The following is a 21,090-nucleotide window of genomic DNA, read 5'->3' on the forward strand; positions in this document are numbered from 1 at the left end:
CCCTGATCTTGTATTCTAACCCTCTCGACATGAATGCTAACATTGCATTTGCCTTCCTAAATGCCGACTGAACCTGCACGTTAACCTTAGAATCTTGAACAAGGACTCCCAAGTCCCTTTTGTGTTTCTGATTTCCTAAACATTTTCCCGCTTAGAAAATAGTCTATGCCTCCTTCCAAAGTGCGTAACCTCACACTTTTCCACATTGTATTCCAACTGCCACTTCTTTGCCCCTCCCCTAACCTGTCCAAGTCCTTCTGCAGCCACCCTGCTTCCTCAATACTACCTGTCCCTCTACATATCTTTGTATCATCTGCAAACTTAGCAACAGTGCCTTCAAATCCTCCAAATCGTTAATGTATATTGTGAAAATTTGTGGTCCCAGCACTGACCCCTGAGGCACACCACTAGTCACCAGCTGCCATCCTGAAAAAGACCCCTTTATTCCCACTCTCTGCCTTCTGCCAGTCAGCCAATCCTCTATCCATGCCAGGATCTTACTCTTAACACCATGGGTTCTTAACTTATTTAACAGTCTCCTATGCAGCACCTTGTCAAAGGCGTTCTGGAAATCTAGAATCACGTCCACTTGTTCTCCTTTATCTAACTTCCTTGTTACCTCCTCAAAGAACTCTAACAGATTTGTTGGACATGACCTCCCCTTGACAAAGCTGTGCTGACTCAGTCCTACTTTATCATGCACTTCCAAGTACTTTCGATCTCATCCTTAATAATGGACTCTAAAATCTTGCCACTGACTGAAGTCAGGCTAACCGGCCTATAATTTCCCATCTGCTATCTCCCTCCCTTCTTAAACAGCGGTGTACATTAGTTACTTTCCAGTCTTCTGGTACCCTCCCTGCCTTTATTGATTCCTGAAAGATCACCACCAATGCCTCCACAATTTCCTCAGCTATCTGGGTGTAGTCCATCCAGTCCAGGTGATTTATCCACTTTCAGACCTTTGTTTCCCCAGAACCTTCTCCTTAGTGATGGCCACTACACTCACCCGTGCCCCCTGACTCTCCTGGAGCTCTGGCATCCCACTGGTGTCTTCCATCGTGAAGACTGATGCAAAGAAACTATTTAGTTCCTCTGCCATTTCTTTGTTTCCTATTATTTCTTCTCCAGCCTCATTTTCCAGTGGTCCAATGTCTATTTTTGCCTCTTGCCTTTTATACATTGAAAAAAACTCTTCCTATCTTCTTTTATATTACCAGCTAGCTTACACTCACATTTCATCATCTCCCTCCCCGTTATTGCTTTTTAGTTGTCCTCTGCTCGCTTTTAAAGGCTTCCCAATCCTCTGGCTTCCCACTAATCCTAGCCACTTTGTATGCTTTTTCTTTTGCTTTTATGCTGTCCTTGACTTCCCTCGTCAGCCATGGATGCCTCGTCCTCCCCTTAGCATGTTTCCTCCTCCTGGCGATGAATTTCTGTTGTGCCTCCCGAATAACTCCCAAAAACTCCTATCATTGCTGTTCCACTGTCTTCCCTGCTAGGATCCCTTTCCAATCAACTCTGGCCAGCTCCTCCCTCATATCTTTGTAATGATGTGGAGATACCAGCGTTGGCTTGGGGAGGCACAGTAAGAAGTGTATTGTGAAACTTCTTACCATGTCTTTGTAGTTACCTTTATTTAATTGTAATACCCTTGCATCTGATTCCAGCTTCTCCCTCTCAAACTGCAAGGTAAATTCTATCATATTGTGGTCACTGCTCCCTAAGGAGCACTGCTTCACCTTAAGTTCCCTAATCAAGTCTGCCTCATCACCAAATCCAGAATTGCCTGTTTCCTAGTAGGCTCTGTCACAAGCTTCTCCAAAAAACCATCTTAGACATTCCACAAATCCTTTTCTTGGGATCCATTACTTATCTGATTTTTTTCCAGTCCACCTGCATATTGAAGTCCCCCAATGATTATTGTAACATTGCCTTTTTTATATGCTTTTTCTATCTCCTGATTTATTTTCTGCCCCACATCCTGACTACTGCTAGGGGGCCCGTACATAACTCCCATCAGGGTCTTTTTACCTTTGCGATTCCTCAACTCTACTCACAGAAATTCTATGCCTTCTGATCTATATCACTTCTTGCTATCAATTTAACTTAATTCCTTACTAACAATGCAACCCCGCCCCCATTGCCCATCTGCCTGTCCTTCCGATAGGACGCATATCCTTGGATATTTAGATCCCAGCCAGGATCCCCTAGCAGTCACGTCTCTGTGATGCCCACAACATCGTACTGGCCAATTTCAATGAGCGCAACAAGCTCATTTACCTTGTTCCGTATACTGCGCGCATTTAGGTACAACACCCTCAGTCCTGCGTTGACCAAGCCGGGAATCGAACCTGGGTCCCTGGCGCCATGAGGCAGCAGTGCTAGCCACTGTGCTACCCCAAACTATAACTTCACTTCTGAATCCAGTGTAATTTATGGCTGGATTGCCAGTTGACTTTTGTATCATACAGTTACAATTACATCATTGAAGTATAATATATTTGCGTGTTTATGCAGTAGATTGCACTTCTCAACCCCATCCTAATAGTTCAGTTAGTCTCAGACCTGGTTCACCATACCAGAAGGGGTGATCTGTCAGTTGCCTTCCTTCCTGTATATCAGGAGAAGATGTTTGGTCACAGATACTTGTTCATGCCACATTTGGAGCCATTGGATGTGACTTCTATACGCTGCACATAGAACCTGGTTTCTTAATTGTTCTCTTCTGCTCTCCATCCCTCCCCTGCCATGCTTCGTTTTGAGCAAGAATGCACCAGGGTTGCCCCAGACCTGACCAGTTTTATACCACCTTGTGTGAAGCCCTTTCTCCGTCTTTTGTGGAAGTGTTTGCGAGAAATGACTGTGTGAAGGTGTTGGAACTGCCTCTGTGAGGGGAGACTGTTGGGACTGGCTCTTCATGAGCTCGCAGAGATCAATCTTTTGACTTTTGCTGATTTGCTTCTCGAGCCATTGATCCCCAGTTGTCTTGGTGAGGATGTGTGAGTGCTAGTGAATACTCTTCCAAATCCTCTGCAAGGGGCGGCACGGTAGCAGGGGCGGCACGGTAGCACAGTGGTTAGCACTGCTGCTTCACAGCTCCAGGGTCCCAGGTTCGATTCCTGGCTCGGGTCACTGTCTGTGTGGAGTTTGCACATTCTCCTCGTGTCTGCGTGGGTTTCCTCCGGGTGCTCCGGTTTCCTCCCACAGTCCAAAGATGTGCGGGTTAGGTTGATTGGCCAGGTTAAAAATTGCCCCTTAGAGTCCTGGGATGCGTAGGTTAGAGGGATTAGCGGGTAAAATATGTGGGGTGGGATTGTGGTCGGTGCAGACTCGATGGGCCGAATGGCCTCCTTCTGCACTGTAGGGTTTCTATGATTTCTATGAAGGATCAATTGGACAAGTATTTGAAGTCTTGATGTTTCAGTGGTTCTCTGCTGGAAGAACTCTGGTTCTTAGACTGGAGCATCACATGCCACCTGTACCTGGGAGTTTACCTGAGTCATACTGATTTGATTTATTATCGTCACATGTATTAACATACAGTGAGAAGTATTGTTTCTTGCGCGCTATACAGACAAAACATACCGTTCATAGAGAAGGAAAGGAGAGAGTGCAGAATGTAGTGTTACAGTCATAGCTAGGGTGTAGAGAAAGATCAACTTAATGCGAGGTAGGTCCATTCAAAAGTCTGACAGCAGCAGGGAAGAAGCTGTTCTTGAGTCGGTTGGTACGTGACCTCAGACTTTTGTATCTTTTTCCCAAAGGAAGAAGGTGGAAGAGAGAATGTCTGAGGTGCGTGGGGTCCTTAATTATGCCGGCTGCTTTGCCGAGGCAGCGTGAAGTGTAGACCGAGTCAATGGACGGGAGGCTGGTTTGGGTGATGGATTGGGCTACATTCATGACCTTTTGTAGTTCCTTGCGGTCTTGGTCAGAGCAGGAGCCATACCAAGCTGTGATACAACCAGAAAGAATGCTTTCTATGGTGCATCTGTAAAGTTTGGTGAGACGTGCCAAATTTCCTTAGTCTTCTGAGAAAGTAGAGGTGTTGGTGGGCTTTCTTAACTATAGTGTCAGCATGGCGGGGGACCAGGATAGGTTGTTGAAGTCTGGAGGAAGTAGAGTGCTGCCTACAGGGGTCGAGTGCTGGTCGGAAGCTGACTGGCTGCTCTGCTGTTGTATTGGTTGGCGGTCCTCACTCTCCTGCTTAGGGAGGCAAACCTTCACACAGGTTACGAATTTCCATCCTTGGACCTTAAGAGCTGGCTGTCTGTTGACAATCCTACATCGTAAATGTTTGCAACAATTTTCTTCTAACGGAACTAGAACAGGCAGCTCCTGTTGGTAATTGTTTGGTCTTTTATTGCTGATGCTAAAATTTCTAATTGATTGGAGCAAGTGTTTTTGGTTAATTAATGGTGCCTGATAAAAGCAATTGTTTGATTGCTGTATTGGTCCATCAAAATCAGCCCAGTTGTTTATATTTCATTTTTAAATTTTAGAAGCTGTCTCCTTTTGTATCTATCCCAGTGTACGTACACCATTGTTCTGTAATGTGGTGACCCAAATCCAAGTACAGTGCTGCAATGATACTGGTATGTCTCCCTTTATTGGCTGATACTCAATTGGAAGTGCAGTCTCTATATTTAATTCCCAATAAATATTCCACACTACACAGTGGAGCGTAGTGTTAATTGTCAGTTGCCTTCTCTCTGGCTCTTGCAGCATTCATTGAGCAATAATGAAACCGTTTTCTGTATGGAATAGATGTTATTTGTACAGTACAGATCATTGCATGCAGATTTGGTGTGTGCTCTCTATTTCTCTCTTTATTGCTCTCTCTCATTCTTTACCTCCATTTCTCTCTCGTTCTCCATCAGGCTAACGCTCTAGTACAGTACTGAGGGAGTGCTGCACTGTTGGAGCTGCTGTCTCTTGGATCGGATGTTAAAATTGAGGCCCTGTCTGTCCTCTTGGGCAGAAATTTAAGACGCCATTACACTGTTTCAAAGCAATACTTTGCCTGGCATCCTGGCAAATGTTTTGAGTGTGTGGAAAGTGATATGTAAATACAAAGTTTACTTTTATACAAGCTGCAGCCTGAAATCTAGTGTTCCTGTTAGACTTGTTGCTTTGTATATAATTTTTGGGAAAATGAAGTTAAATAACCTCAGGAAGGGATAATAGGGGTGTTTTAAATGGCCATAAAGTTCTGGGTTAGGGAAAGGGAAATCAGCTTGGGTTCCTGATATCTGTATGTAGAGTGATCCTTATATATATATCGAACTTGGGTGAGGGCTGAATGAAGTTCAGCCATCATGTCCTGTAATAGTCTGCCTATTGATGATCCCCCAGGAATATGGCCTCTTTTTAATGAGATGTGAGAGGGTAGTTGCTGGTGTTGGAGTGTTGTGTTAGAGTAGGAGCTAATATGTTCATGAGGAGATTGGTGAGGGGGAAACCATGCTATTGAAAGAGGCAAACAACACATTACAAATAATCTATAATATAGAGAACACATTTGATAAAATATTGTAAAACAAATAAGTCTGTAATTTGTGAAGTATCAGAGATGACTTTTCATCGAATCATACAGTGCAGAAGGAGGCCATTCGGCCCATCGAGTCTGCACCGACCACAATCCCACCCAGGCCCTATCCCCATAACCCTATGCATTTACCCTAGCTAGTCCCCCTGACACTAAGGGGCAATTTAGCATGGCCAATCCACCTAACCCGCACATCTTTGGACTGTGGGAGGAAACCGGAGCACCAGGAGGAAACCCACGCAGACACGGGGAGAATGTGCAAACTCCACACAGACAATGACCCAAACTGGGAATTGAACCCGGGTCCCTGGCACTGTGAGGCAGCAGTGCTAACCATTGTGCCATTGTGTGTTTTGTCTCAGTAATGTTTTAATCACTTTAAGATACTTCCTAACGTGCTATACTTTTTCAATAGAACATGCAACAGATGGCTCATTGCAAGCAGAGGATTGGGGCCTCAACATGGAGATATGTGATATCATCAATGAGACAGAGGAAGGGTGAGTAATATAATGACTTGGTTACGATACAGCAGGCATCCTTAAATTTACAGCCTAATACTGCTTACAGGATTGTGCTGTTCTTCTTTATGAAGGAGATTGGTAAAATATTCCTTGCATAGTGATTAGGATGTAGAATATGATGCCAGGATCTCTTGCAGCAATAATATTGCACTTTTAACACACAACAACATCCCACTGGTAAGTCGAGAGAATCCCAGGATTTAGTCTGAAAGATGTGCAGGTTAAGTGCATTGACCGTGCTAAATTCTCCCGTGTACCCGAACAGGCGCCGGAGTGTGGCGATTAGGGGATTTTAACGGTAACTTTATTGCGGTGTTGATGTAAGCCTATTTGTGACAATAATAAAATAAACTTTTAGTAGGAAGACTCTTTTTCTCGATTTATCGTAATGACCTAACTTTGGATGTACAGGGAACAATTTCAAAATTTCCAGGTGACACATAGCTTGGAAGTATTGTGATCTCCGAGGAGGGTAACGATAGACTTGAAGAGGACATAAACAAGCTGGTGGAATGGGCGGAAATGAGGCAGATGAAATTTAATGCAGAGAAGTGACAATTTGGTAGGAAGGCAGTGCAGAAACGGACAGATCTAGGGATGCATGTGCACAAAATGTTGAAGGTGGCAGGACAAATTGTGATCAATGTATTGGATCCTTGGTTTTACAATTTGTTCATGGGATGTGGACATTGCTGGCTAGGCCAGCATTTATTGCCATCCTTAATTGCCCTTGAGAAGGTGGTGATTATAGAATCCCGACAGTGCAGAAGGAGGCCATTCGGCCCATCGAGTCTGCACTGACCACAATCCCACCAGGCCCTATTCCCGTAACCCCTCGTATTTGCCCTACTAATCCCCCTGACACTAGAGGCTAATTTAGCCTGGCCAATCAACCTAAGCTGCACATCTTTGGACTGTGGGAGGAAACCGGAGCATCCAGATGAAACCCATGCAGACATGGGGAGAATGCGCAAACTCCACACAGATAGTGACCGGAATCAAACCCGGGTCCCTGGTGCTGTGAGGCAGCAGGGCTAACCACTGTGCCACCATGCCGCCCCTGCCACACCTGCTGCCTTGAACCATTGCAGTCCATGTGATGTAGGTACATCCACATTGCTGTTAGTGAGGGAAGGATTTTGACCCAGCGACAGTGAAGGAACAGCGATATGTTTCCAAGTCAGGGTGGTGAGTGACTTGGAGAGGAACCTCCAAGTGATGGTGCTCCCATGCATCTGCTGCCCGTGTCATTCTAGATGATAGAGCTTGTGGGTTTAGGAGATGCTGTCTAAGGAGCCTTGGTGAGTTCTTGCAGTGCATCTTGTAGGTGGTACACACTGCTGCCACTGTGAGTCTGTGGTGGAGGGAGTGAATGTTTGTCGATGGGGTGCCAATTAGTTGGGCATCTTTGTTCTGGATGGTGTCGAGCTTCTTGAGTGTTATTGGAGCTGCACTCTATCAGGCAAGGGGAGTGTATTCCATCACATTCCTGACTTGTGCCTTGTAGATGGTGGACCTGCTTTGTGGACTGAGGAGGTGAATTACTTGCCACTGGGTTCCTAGCCACTGACCTCTTATAACTGAATTATTTGAATGTCAAGGGGTAATAGTTAGATTTTTCTCTTGTTGTGGATGGTCATTCCTGCCACTCGTGTGGTATGAATGCTACTTGTCAGCCCAAGCCTGGATATTGTCTCCGGGTCTTGGTGTATTTGGTTGTGGACTGCCTCAGTATCTGAGGAGTAGTTGCGAATGGTGCTGAACATTGTGCAATCATCAGTAAACATCCCCACTCCTGACCTTGTGATAGGTGGAAGGTCACTGAAGCAGCTGAAGATGGTGGGGCCTGAGGAACCCCTGCCGTGATGTTCTGGAACTGCGATGATTGACCTCCAGCAGCCACAGCCATGTTCATCTGTGTCAAATAGAGGCATAGTGTCCAAAAGCAAGGGAATTGTGACGGATCATTTATAAACCAGTAGTTTTGTTTCAACTGCAGAGTTGTGTCTTGTGACTTAGAGCGGGTGCAGCAAAGGTTTACGAGAATGGCTCCAGGGATCAGAGACTTCAGTTATATGGATAGATTGGTAAAGTTGGGACTGTTCTCCTCTTAGAGGGGAGAAAGTTGAAAGGGCATTTGAAATAGCTATTCAAAATCATAAGGTTTTCTGGGCAGAGTAGACGGGGCAAAGGGGTATCTATTGATAAAAGGATCGAAAGCCAATGTACACAGATTCCGTGTTAATGACAGAAGAACCATGAAAACTATTTTTATGCAGCAAGTGGTTAGGATCTGGAATGCATTGCCTGAGAGTGTAGGAGAAGATGATTCAATCGTGGCTTTCAAAGGGATTGGATAATTATCTGAAGGGAAAAAATCTGTAAGGCTATAGGGAAAAGGCAAAGGAATATGGCTAACTGAGTTGCTCCTGCAGAGAACCAACATGGACACCATGGGCTGAATGGCCTCCTTCTGTGCTGGAACTATTTTGATTCTTTTCTCCTTCAAGTTTACTTGCCTTTTTTATTCACCTCAGATGCCATGCAGTAGTGAGTTGCATGCTCTGGGTGAAGAAATTTCTCCGAATTCCTCATCGGATTTATTAGGGACTATTTTATTTATGGGCTCTAGTTTTGCACTTCTTACAAGTGGAACAACAACTTGCCATCCAATCTATCAGACTCTTCCGTAATTTTAAGTGTTATCAGGTAACACTGTCACCTTCAAGTTCCCCTCCACGTCATGCACCATCCTGATTTGGAACTATATCACTGCTCCTTCACTGTCACTAGATCAAAGTCCTGGAACACCCTTCCTAACAGCATTGTAGGTGTACCTAAGCCAAATGACTACAGCAGTTCGAGAAGGGGAGCTCACCAGCACCTTCTTCAGGGCAGCTGGGGATGGGCAACAAATGCTGGCCACATTTGGAATACTGCATCCAGTTCTGGTCGCCACACTACCAGAAGGACGTGGAGGCTTTAGAGAGAGAGTACAGAGAAGGTTTACCAGGATGTTGCCTGGTATGGAGGGTCTTAGCTATGTGGAGAGATTGGATAAACTGGGGTTGTTCTCCCTGGAAAGACGGAGGGTGAGGTGTATAAAATTATGAAGGGCATAGATAGTGTGAACAGTGGGAAGCTTTTTCCCAGGTCGGAGGTGACGAACACAAGGGGTCATGGGTTCAAGGTGAGGGGGGCAAGGTTCAACACAGATGTCAGGGGACGCATTTTACACAGAGGGTGGTGGGGGCCTGGAATGCACTGCCAAGCAAGGTGATTGAGGCGGACACGCTGGGATAGTTTAAGACTTATCTAGATAGCCACATGAACAGACTGGGAATAGAGGGATACAAACGAATGGTCTAGTTGGGCACATGAGCGGCGCAGGCTTGGAGGGCCGAAGGGTCTGTTCCTGTGCTGTATTGTTCTTTGTTTGTTCAGACTAGAATATTCACACTTTAAAGTGTGTTATAACCAAGGTTCTATATATGTTGAACATGTCATCTCCTTTTGATTTCTGTTCTTCAAAGCAATGAACCCCAGTGCTTTATTTGCATTTTTATGGCTTTGTTAACCTGCATTGCTACTTTTAACTGATTTGTGAATCAGTTCCCTTTCCTTTGACTCTCATTCTCCAGGAAGTGTGAGATCTTGTTCCTCCTACCAAAATTCACCACCTTGCATTTAACATTTTACACACCCGTTCTGCATACTGGTTGAAGCTTTTGTATTTTGTGGTAGCTCCCCATTTTGTCATCTGCAATTTTTATCATGTATTCTTGACACCTGAATCCAAATTATTTATGTGAATAATAAATTTTAATAACTTGGGGAGGCGATGGCCTAGTGGTATTATCGCTAGACTATTAATACAGAAACTCAGCTAATGTTCTGGGGGACCCGGGTTCAAATCCCGCCATGGCAGGTTGTGGAATTTGAATTCAATTTTTAAAAAAAATCTGGAATTAAGAATCCACTGGTGACCATGAAACCATTGTCGATTGATGGAAAACCCCATCTGGTTCATTAATGCCCTTTAGGGAAGGAAATCTGCCATCCTTACCTGGTCTGGCCTACATGTGATTCCAGAGCCACAGCAATGTGGCTGATTCTCAGCTGCCCTCTGAACAAGGGCAACTAAGGATGGGCAATAAATGTTGGCCAGCCAGCAATGCCCATGTCCCGTGAACGAATAAAAAAATAAATAACGACTAGCAGTGGTCCCACCACCAGTCTCTGTGGAACATCATTTCCCATCTTTCGCCTGTTTGAGTAACTGCCTTTTAACCCTTAGCCAACTCGCTATCTGTTCTGGTTACATGCCCCCCTGAGTCTACTCTGCATTATTCCATCATCATCTTTTGAAAGTCCAAATACATCTTATGCAGTGTATTACCTTTGTCTGCTTTTTGTGTTATTTCAAAAATTCAATAACATTGGGTCAAGCTTGCCCTTGCATTTTGAAATCTGTTCTCACTATTATATTTTTGATTTTTATACGTTTTGCTATTTATTTTGATTAAGCTTTTTAAAATCTTTTCTGTCATTGCATATCTGCAGTTCCCTGAATTTAGCTGCTTTCAGTATGTGCAGATGCAATCCATGTCTGGACCAGGGGGTTTTATCCTTTGAATGTAACTTTTATCGGTTATCTTCTCCATTTCTATCTTAAATGTCTTGATGTTTTCGTTGGCATTTTCTAATGTCCGCTTGGTTGTACTCCTGTGTAAGTACTGAGTCAAATTAATTAATATTCCTGTGATTTTTGCCGTCGTTACCTGCGATTTTATTGTGTGTAGCAAAGCAGTTCTATCCCTATCCTGCTTTCCCTTTTGTTGCACTTTGACTGGAATATTTTACTTTTTTTACAGTTAATTTACTTGCATAATTCGGAAGAGAAACTATGATTTCTTTCCTAACCCCTAATTTTCTTTTGTTGTATATGTATTTGATGTTTGTTTCTTTCTTTTACATCTTCATTCGTCCATAATGTTTAATTATTGGCTTATTTCTCCTTTACTGTATTTTTAAATATTTCCCACTGCATTTTTAAAAATTAATTGGATGTGGGTGTCGCCAGTATTTATTGCCCATCCCTGATTGCCCTTCAGCTGATTGGTTTGCTTCAAAGGGCATTTAAGAGTCAACCACATTGCTGTGGGTCTGGAGTCACATGTAGGCCAGACCAGGTAAGGACGGCAGATTTCCTTCCCTAAAGGACATTCGTGAACCAGATATAGGTTTTTGCGACAACCAACAATGGATTCATGGTCATTCCTGATTTTTATTGAATTCAAATTTCACCATCTGCCGTGGTAGGATTCAAACTTGAGCATGACCCTGGGTCTCTGGATAAGTCTTTGGGTGTCTGAAAGTACCACTATCACCCATAGAACAGAACTGTTGCTGTATATCTATTTGTCAGTTTTCTCTGGTTCCGTCTTCCCCGTTAAAATAAACTTTTTTCAAATCAATTATTTTGATTGTTGTCTGTCTTCTATGACCCTGCCTTCCTCATTATGCTCCAAACGCTTACTTCTCTTATCTGCTCTGCTTCATTTCCTGTTTCTAGATTCAATACTCATTCCTCTCCTAGGCTGCACGCATACTGAGTAAGCATGAAGTCCTGTACGTGCTGTAACAATGCCATTACTATTTCCCCTTTCAGTACCTTTTGCCAGATTATTTAGGAGTATTTGAAATCGCCCACAATTATTATTCTGTCTTTTATTCATTTCATAGATTTGCCAACCGATTTCTCCCTTAACATCCTTTCCGCTATTAGGTAGTATATCCCCAAAGAATGATTGATTCCTTCTTATCATTTATCTCCCCTTGGATGAATTCCATTTCTATCTTAATGTTAGTTGTGACCCTTTTTTCCACTGCCTTTGTGTTATCACTAATTAATACTCGTGTGTCTGCCATGCCTCAGTGGGTTGCATTCTTGCATTTTCTGTTTTCATTTCTTCCATTCCTTATTCCTTCATGAGTTCTTCCTCTGAAACACATCTACACTATTCGCCACCACATATTATTTATCCATTGGATGTGGGTGTCACTGGCTGAGCCAGCATTTATTGCTCATTCCCTGATTGTCCTTCAACAGAGTGGCTTGCTGGGCCATTTAGAACATAGAACATCAGAGTGCAGTACAGGCCCTTCGGCCCTCTATGTTGCGCCGACCAACATGGGACATTTAAGAGTCTGCAATCACATGTAGGGCAGACCAGGTAAGGATGGCAGATTTCCTTCTCTAAAGGACATTAGTGAACCAGATAGGTTTTTAAGACAATCAACAATGGTTTCATGGTCATCAGTAGATTAGACTTTAAATTACAGATATTTATTGGATTCCGATTTCACCATCTACTGAGGGGTTCAAACTGGGTCCCAAGAGCATTGGCCTGGATTACTAGTCCAGTGACAACATCACTGTGCACAGTAACACAGTGGTTAGCACTGCTGCCTCTCAGCGCCAGGGATCTGGGTTTGATTCCCACTTGGGTCACTGTCTGTGTGGAGGCTGCACGTTCTCCCCGTGTCTGCATGGGTTTCCTCCGGGTGCTCCGGTTTCCTTCCACAGTCTGAAAGACGTGCTAGTTAGATACATTGACCATGCTAAATTCTTCCTCCGTGTACCCGAACAGGCGCCGAAGTGTGGCGACTAGGGGATTTTCAGTGACTTCATTGCAGTGTTAATGTAAGCCTACTTGTGACACTAATAAATAAACTATAATTATAGATTATCTGCTCATTATCGCATTGCTGTTTGTGCGATCTTGTTGTGTGAAAATTGACTGCCGCGTTTCCTCTGTTACAGCAATGATCACACTTCAAAAAATAAGTACTTAATTGGCTATAAAGTGGTTGGAGACACCCAGTGGTCCCGTCTGCAAGTCTGTTTTTACTTATAAAATATTACATTTTACTACAAAATAACTATCACTACTTTCTTTCCTATCCTTTTCTAAATACATTGTACCCTGCAGGATATAACGCCTGATCTTACCTTTTATGTCGCCAATGCCCATTATCCTTAGCATCTGGATCCTTGCTACCAATCTTTGGCTCCAGTTTTCCATTTTGTTTCGGATCCTGAGTGCATTGCTGTATCTGCAATTTAATTAATCGATTGTTCCTCTTGTTTTAATTTTGTTCTTTTACCCTCTGTCCTACATCCATTTGTATTATATCCATGTTCCTTTCCTTGGTCTGACCTTCGCTTTCATCTCCTGTTCACTGTATTTTCAGGCTTGTGCTATTTTGCCCCAGATCCTTTGCCCCAACCCCACTTCCCCCACCTGTCCATCTTACTAGTTTAATGTTCATTCCAAATTCTGGTATTTGGGTTTTTTTTTCTGCTGGGACTCCAGACTCATTCCATTCGAGGTGGAGCTTACCCTAGTGGTACAGCCTTTTTGCATTATTCCTTCTGCAATGCTTTCTGATCTGTTTTTGTCCCTATTCCAGTTACAATTAGGACGTGGTTTAAATCCTGATTTAACCAAATCTGAGGTCCTTTTTAAAAAAATTTAGCTCTTGCTTCTGATATTTCCTCAGCAGGAACTCTTCCCTGTGCCATTGGTCCTGATTTGGACCACTACAACAGTTTTTACCAAGTTCCTCTCCAGTATTTCGAAGATATTCTTTACCCTGGCACCAAGTAACCACTGCATCCTTCGGTCACCAACTGCAGAGGATGCTATCTGTCCTTCTAATTGTTGAATCTCACATGATTCATTCTCTCTAATGTACCTTCCAAACATCAGCCATCTAGAGGGCAAGGGCAGCAGATACATGGGAACACCACAACCTGCAAGATCCCCTCTAAATCACTCACCATCCTCACTTGGAAATGTATTGCTGGACTCTCACTGTTGCTGGGTCAAATTCCTGGAACTCCCCCCTTAACAGATTCACTGAGAGTGTACCTATGCCACATGGACTACAGCGGTTTAAGAAGATGGCTCACCACCACCTTCTGAAGGGCATTAGGGATGGGCAATAAATGTTGACCTAGCCAGTGCCACCCACATTCCATGAAGGAATAATTTTTTAAAACAGCTACTTTTCCCATACCCCACTTCCTGCACCTCCACCCACCAGGCTATCATCTGTTGCATGGATAGCATTTTGGCCATTGTTTCTTCTGTCATCCTCATTATCATCCTCGCTACTAAATACGCTGTATCTATTGCATAGGACAAGTCTGTAAGACCTCCTCCTTCGCTTCCCCAAGTTTTCCCCTTATCTTGCTGACTGGCAATTTGACATGCACCTTTATGCAGTTATGCTTTCTTCTGAGGTGTGGCCACATTCTGGAGTAAATGTCCAGAAATTTCTCCCCCCTTGGTCACTTGTCAAGAGTATCTCTAGCTCGTGCTTCAGTCCAACGACCCCCAAGTGTCTCCCTGGTATGGTCATCCAAGCCCACAAGCTCCTACATACTGCAGTCCCGACTAATCTCTTATTTAGTAGCTTGTAATTTATTTCTAGAACTAAGAGTTACTTGCAGTCTGGATTATGACGGATTTAGCCTGGTTTTAAATTAATTAGTTACTCTGATTACATAGTTAAAACAAGTAATAAATGAAATTGATAACATTTAAATTAAACGCTGGACTTAAACCACTCGTCCCTCTGTTGACTGTGACACCACTTTCAGATTTTACCTTGAGTTTGCCTGCTCTGTATAAATGATGGGCTCTGCATCTGTGCCTTAGTATCATGTATGTTAATTGAGGCAAATTATACATCCATTGGCAAACCAACTTTCAATCCATCTCTGTCTGTCTTCTAATTTGTTTTTCTCGTTCAGTAGTTACTGTGGTATGTCAATTGAAGTTGATTAACTCAGCCCGGAACCGGCATTAAGTTGGAACTTCTCCTGGCCTCTGTGCCTCATTAGTGCTTTGTCTGTTTTCAGTTGAGCAATGATTTTTTTTCCCTCAGCTAGGTGTTTGGCAAGCTTGGAAATCCATCAACATGGTAAGAGTTTCCAAGCTCTTAGTCACCGAAAAATCTCCACAGTATATCAGAATGTGCCACGCTTAACAGGTCCAGAAAATTTGAACACATGCAAGGATGTGGATAGACCCAAAGTGTATACTGGAGGCAGTGCTGGAGTTTAGCTAAAAATTTGCATTTTAGCAATGCAAATCGGCAGTAGATTTAGCTTGATTATCTTGAGGGTGTCAGGATTTTCTAGAGCCAAGTAGGAAGAACCCCACCCATCAGAGATTTCAATTGTTCTATTAATATGCTACGGCAAACAGTATTTAAGACCTGCCTGCTTCAGGTATTGCATTGATCTGGTCCCGAAACTTATTTTTTAACCCAAGCCTGTCACTTTAGGCCACCTTAATTCCCTTGGACCCAATCTACCTACTGAACCAATTGAGGAAGCTGAGAATTACTTAACTATAAGTCAGGCTTGGCAATGTTATTTTTTCCTTGTTTGTCTTTATCGCAGTTCCCTTTGGACCATTGTGTTTTGCAACCATTTTAGTGGAACAAACAAGCTGGTTTATTCTACAGGAATCTTGTTGCTTTACATTACAGCTGCTTCATGTGAAAGAAAATAGTTTGAATGTTTAGCAGATCGTTCGTCCATTTTATTTCATTCTTAATATTCAAAGTTTTGTTAAGTGTTGAATAGGAACAGAAAAAAAATCCATTCAGCGACAAAATGCAAATCTTCATTGCCATTGTTGTGCAGGAGTCACCTTGCATATAAACAGAGGGCCTGATAACCTTCTAGAATTGCCCTGGAGTCTCCCAAGAATTAAAGAGTCTCCAGGAACTATTGCAAGCAACTCAGAAAATTTGTCCTGCAGTATTCTGGGGAAGGTTCAAGACAACACAGCAGGGTTCAATCTCATGATAATGTTCATCAAAAAATATTACCAAGGAAATGCTGACCGTTTGGCATGTAAGCAATTGTCTGGCAAATAGCAGTTGAGGGGGGGGAAAATAAATCAGCACTTTTAGAATGGTGTTCTCGATTTCAGAAATTGTGTGGCTGGTGTATCTTCTGAGTTTTCATGAGACCACAATGAGCCCTGATACTCCAACAGAAGATTACCCCAGCAGGGTGATTTTAACAAAGGGACAGATTGTGATTTAAGAGGTGCAGAACCTCTGCTCCAGTTTGAAGTATAATCCAGGTTAATAGATGACAAAATTGCGAGCCGGGAATATCCATTGTTTGAGAGCAGAGAGGCTAGCCAACAGGAGGCTCAAGGAGCACTACACCTCTCCCTGAGGAATTTCGAAACACAGAAAAAGCAAACCAGAATTCTCAGGGTAGAAATGTCAATTACTAGAGGGCATAGATTTAAGGTGGAAAGTTTAAAGGAGATGTGAGAGGCAGGTCTTTTACACAGAGGGTGGTAAGTGCCAGAGGTGGCAAAAACAGATCTATTGCAATGTTTAAGAGGCATTTTGGCAGATTAATGAATAGGCAGAGAATAGAGGATTACGGACCATGTAGAGGCAAAAGGTCTTTAGTTTAGAAAGGCATCATGTGTTGCACAAGCTTGGTGGGCTGGAGGGCCTGTTCCTGCTTTTTGTTCTTTAGCTCTTTATATAGCACCTTTTCTTGATTTTGGGCTTTCTGAAAATGCTTTACCCCCAATGAAGTACTTTTAAAATGTAGTCACTGTTGTAAAGAAGCAAGTACAGCCACCTATTAGTAGAGAGCAGTGCCTCACCAACAGCCTTGTGTGATAATGACCAGATGATTTTTTTTTCAATAACGTTGATCGAGGGATAAATATTGGCCAGTGCATTGGAGCGACCTCCCCTGTTCTTCAAAACAGTCATGATGTGGAGGTGCCGGCATTGGACTGGGGTAAACACAGTAAGAAGTCTCACAACACCAGGTTAAAGTCCAACAAGTTTATTTGGTAGCACAAGCCACAAGCTCTTGGAGCGCTGCCCCTTCATCAGGTAAGTGGGAGTTCTGTTCACAAACAGGGCATATAAAGACACAAACTCAATTTACAAAATAATGGTTGGAATGCGAGTCTTTACAGGTAATCAAGTCTTAAAGCTACAGACAATGTGAGTGGAGAGAGGGTTAAGTACAGGTTAAAGAGATATATATTGTCTCCAGACAGGACAGTTAGTGAGATTTTGCAAGCCCAGGCAAGTCGTGGGGGTTACAGATAGTGTGACATGAACCCAAGATCCCAGTTGAGGCCGTCCTCGTGTGCAGAACTTGGCTATCAGTCTCTGCTCAGCGATTCTGCGTTGTCGTTCCTGTTGAGGAACACTTGAGCGGTCACGGACATTCGGCCTCTGATCTTCGGGTAAGCGTTCTCCAAGGCGGCCTTCACGACACACGACAGCGCAGAGTCGCTGAGCAGAAACTGATAGCCAAGTTCCGCGCACATGAGGACGGCCTCAACTGGGATCTTGGGTTCATGTCACACTATCTGTAACCCCCGTGACTTGCCTGGGCTTGCAAAATCTCACTAACTGTCCTGTCTGGAGACAATACACATCTCTTTAACCTGTGCTTAACGCTCTCTCCACTCACATTGTCTGTACCTTTTAAGACTTGATTACCTGTAAAGACTCGCATTCCAACCATTATTTTGTAAATTGAGTTTGTGTCTTTATGTGCCCTGTTTGTGAACAGAACTCCCACTCACCTGATGAAGGAGCAGCGCTCCGAAAGCTAATGGCATTTGCTACCAAATAAACCTGTTGGACTTTAACCTGGTGTTGAGAGACTTCTTACTGTCTTCAAAATAGTGCCATGGTATTATTTAAATTGACCTGAGAGGGTAAAAAGAGCCTCTTTATTCTTGTTATGGATTAGAGATGGTTTTAAATAAGTTGTATTTGTGGGTGCTTGGAACAAGATATAGCATTAAGTTTACTTTATATTCTTTATTTGTGGGTTAAAAAGGTAAAACCTGAGTCTAGTTTTATTTTCGAGAGGAGTCAGCAGGTCTGAATTTTTAATTTGGGTTTTACAACCGCTGAAGCAGTTTACAACAGTTTTTTTTTAGTTAACAACAGGGTCCAGAGAGAGAAACCCACAGAGATGCTGACAAAACAGAAAAGCAGTTTTAGTTCAGTTGGAAGAGAGTGCCAGAACAGGCAAGGCGTGAAAAGGGAGAGAGAGCAAATCCCAAACTAAAGGGGAAGTTTGCAAAAATGAGGACTGGATAGGAAAAAGTCCCAAGACACCAGCCAAATCCAGGAACAGAAAGAAGAATCTGGAACAGATTCTATTCAGTGAGGAACGGAGGAAGACTCCAGGTTTAAAGTGAGAAAACTGCAGGAAGCGGACTCAAAATAGATCTGTTGGAAGCCAGAGATCCAAGGAGACAGCTGAAGGTCCTCACTAACGGCCTATGAAGCAGTGTTGTTCTGTTGGTATGGCTGAATACCCAAGTTGTGTGTGGAAGGCAAAGCTTGAATGCACATGGCAATCCAGGGACTGGAACACTGGAAGGAGAGGGCGAAACCCTGGAGGGTGGATTGCCGGAGAGAAAGCATAGATTCCAAACCAGGATCTTTGAGAATAGAGATCAAAATCTTTGTGTTGGAGTCCAGTGAGAGCAGTTGGCTCAAAGTGTGACAGGTATCTGGGGAGTTGTTAAGACATCCTTTTGATGTTGTTTTGGGTGGCATCGGTCATTTGATTTCAGAATGTGGTGTCCGACCAAAGGTCACCTATTGTTTTACTGGACTGTGTACTTACTGTGAACTTTGAGATTTTGTAACTTGTGTCATCCTTACAAATCTGTATATATCTGTTTAAAAAAAAATATATAGTTGTGGTTGAAGGGGTCATGTAATGAATTTGCAAACTCCACACACTAACTCAAGGCCAGAATTGAACCCAGGTCCCTGATGCTGTGACAGCAGTGCCAACCACCATGCCGCCCATCTTGTATAATTTATGAATTGAAATCTTTGAAATGGAGTTTAAACTGCAGAGTTTTCTGAGGTCACTGCTACCACTGAGCCATGGCTGATGATGACATCAAAAGTATTAACCAGAAAATATATCTCAAATTTGTTCATGCATGCTACCATAAGCTACCTGAGCGCACAGTTGTCCAATGGATCTAAGCCAGATGGTAATGTATTAAACTAGACACTAATGATTTTTTTTGATGAAAGGTGTAGTCACAGAATGCAGCATTACATATCTCTACCTCATGACTCCCAATCAATTCATTGTCCCAGGAAACACTTTTGAGTACACTGACTAAACAAAGAACTAATAAGTAAGTTAACTAATTAACAGCTCCGTAGAGGGGCACGGTACAGAAAAGTATTAGATGTCCAAAGGGCGGCACGGTAGCATAGTGGTTAGCACTGCTGCTTCACAGCTCCAGGGACCTGGGTTTGATTCCCGGCTTGGGTCACTGTCTGTGCAGAGTTTGCACATTCTCCCTGTGTCTGCGTGGGTTTCCTCCGGGTGCTCTGGTTTCCTCCCACAGTCCAAAGATGTGCGGGTTAGGTTGATTGGCCAAGCTAAATTGCCCCTTAGTGTCCCGGGATGCGTAGATTAGAGGGATTAGTGGGTAAATATGAGGGTTAGAGGGATTAGCAGGTAAATATGTAGGGATACGGGGATAGGGCCTGGGTGGGATTGTTGTCGGTGCAGACTCGATGGGCCGAATGGTCTCTTTCTGCGCTGTAGGGGTTCTATGGTTTCTATGTGCGGGTTAGGTGGATTGGCCATGCTAAATTGCCACCTTTAGTGGCAGGGGGACTAGCTAGGGTAAATACGTGGGGTTGTGGGGATAGGGCCTGGGTGGGATTGTGGTCGGTGCAGATTCAGTGGGCCCAATGGCCTCCTCCTGCACTGCAGGGTTCTTTGATTCTATGATAAAATGACATTACAGGGGCTGGTGACGTATTGGCCCCTGTTGTGGCTACTAGTCTCGGAAATCCCTTTTTACTTTCTTTTTTGAGCAAACTAAAACAAATAACCTAATTAACTAATGGACCATCCCTCCAAGGGGAATCCTTTTTTATATTTTCAGAAAAACAATCAGCAAGTTAAACAAAAATGACACATGTAACTGCAATAAAACGTCAAAAGGAAACTTAACTAATTAAATCAAAATGTCATTCCCGGGGGTCGCTTTATATATGCTCAAGATTAATCATTAATACCCTCCATTTGTTCATCCTTAATTCTTAACAATATAATTAACACAACATTAACAATAGCCTTGCATATAAATTCTGGTGCATGCAGTTTGCTGGGATGATCAGGTATGGTGTGAGATTCATACCAATTTTGGTAGTAAAAATTGATAAGTAAAATTAAACTTCTTTCATTTCACTGGCTTTATGCAGGTCAGGCCCTCCACTCACTGTCTTGGTTGCTAATCCTGACCGTATTGGGGTGAGAGGGCACAACCCTAAGAAAAAACAGGTGACGGGTTTGAAATATTTCCTAAAACAATGATGCAATTTGCTCCATGCCTTGTTTGTTATTTATACACCAGCAAGTTTCTCCGGGAATGAATTCAATAACTGGCTGGTCCCTGAATGCACTTGTACAATTGAGTAGAAACAAATGATCATTACAAGCTCAATCTCTCTTCTCCTCCTGCTTTGGGATTAGAGTCCCAGGTGTTGTCGCCTCAGGAGAGACAGTGAAATGATGAATACACTGCTTGTTTGAGCAAATATCTGAAGCAGAACTGAAGCCCTGCTGAGATTAGAAATTTGTTCTCAGACATTCCTGAACCGTGACTCCATGAAGCACTGAAAGCAGAGATAGGACCAGACATTAGACCATACGGTGACAACTCAGTGATCAGAACCAATGCATTCAGCCAGGAAGAGTAACACAGAGCTAGACTGAGAAAGCAAATGAACACATGACAAAGTGCTCGCTTGTAACTTTAACTGCTGTGTGTCTGAATCTTGCTGCATTTGGAATATGGAAGTTACTGACTCAAAGGCACATGTGCAGAACTAACTTTGCTGATGTGTTTTATAGGATGAGTTCAGGGCATCATGGTAACT

At 43.2% G+C, this 21,090-nt stretch overlaps 1 protein-coding gene across 3 annotated transcripts in view; it reads left to right on the plus strand.

The window, feature by feature from the left end:
• Positions 1 to 21,090, plus strand: part of LOC144509162 (TOM1-like protein 2) — a 115,841-nt gene that overhangs the window by 21,233 nt on the left and 73,518 nt on the right. For all 3 annotated transcript variants that reach the window (XM_078237584.1, XM_078237585.1, XM_078237583.1), the window contains exon 2: positions 5,964 to 6,048. In XM_078237584.1, the coding sequence (XP_078093710.1) occupies positions 5,964 to 6,048 (85 nt within the window). The remainder of the gene's footprint in view (positions 1 to 5,963; positions 6,049 to 21,090) is intronic.

This window comes from Mustelus asterias, chromosome 21 (genome assembly GCF_964213995.1).
Source record: "Mustelus asterias chromosome 21, sMusAst1.hap1.1, whole genome shotgun sequence".
Classification (NCBI taxonomy): Eukaryota; Metazoa; Chordata; class Chondrichthyes; order Carcharhiniformes; family Triakidae; genus Mustelus; species Mustelus asterias.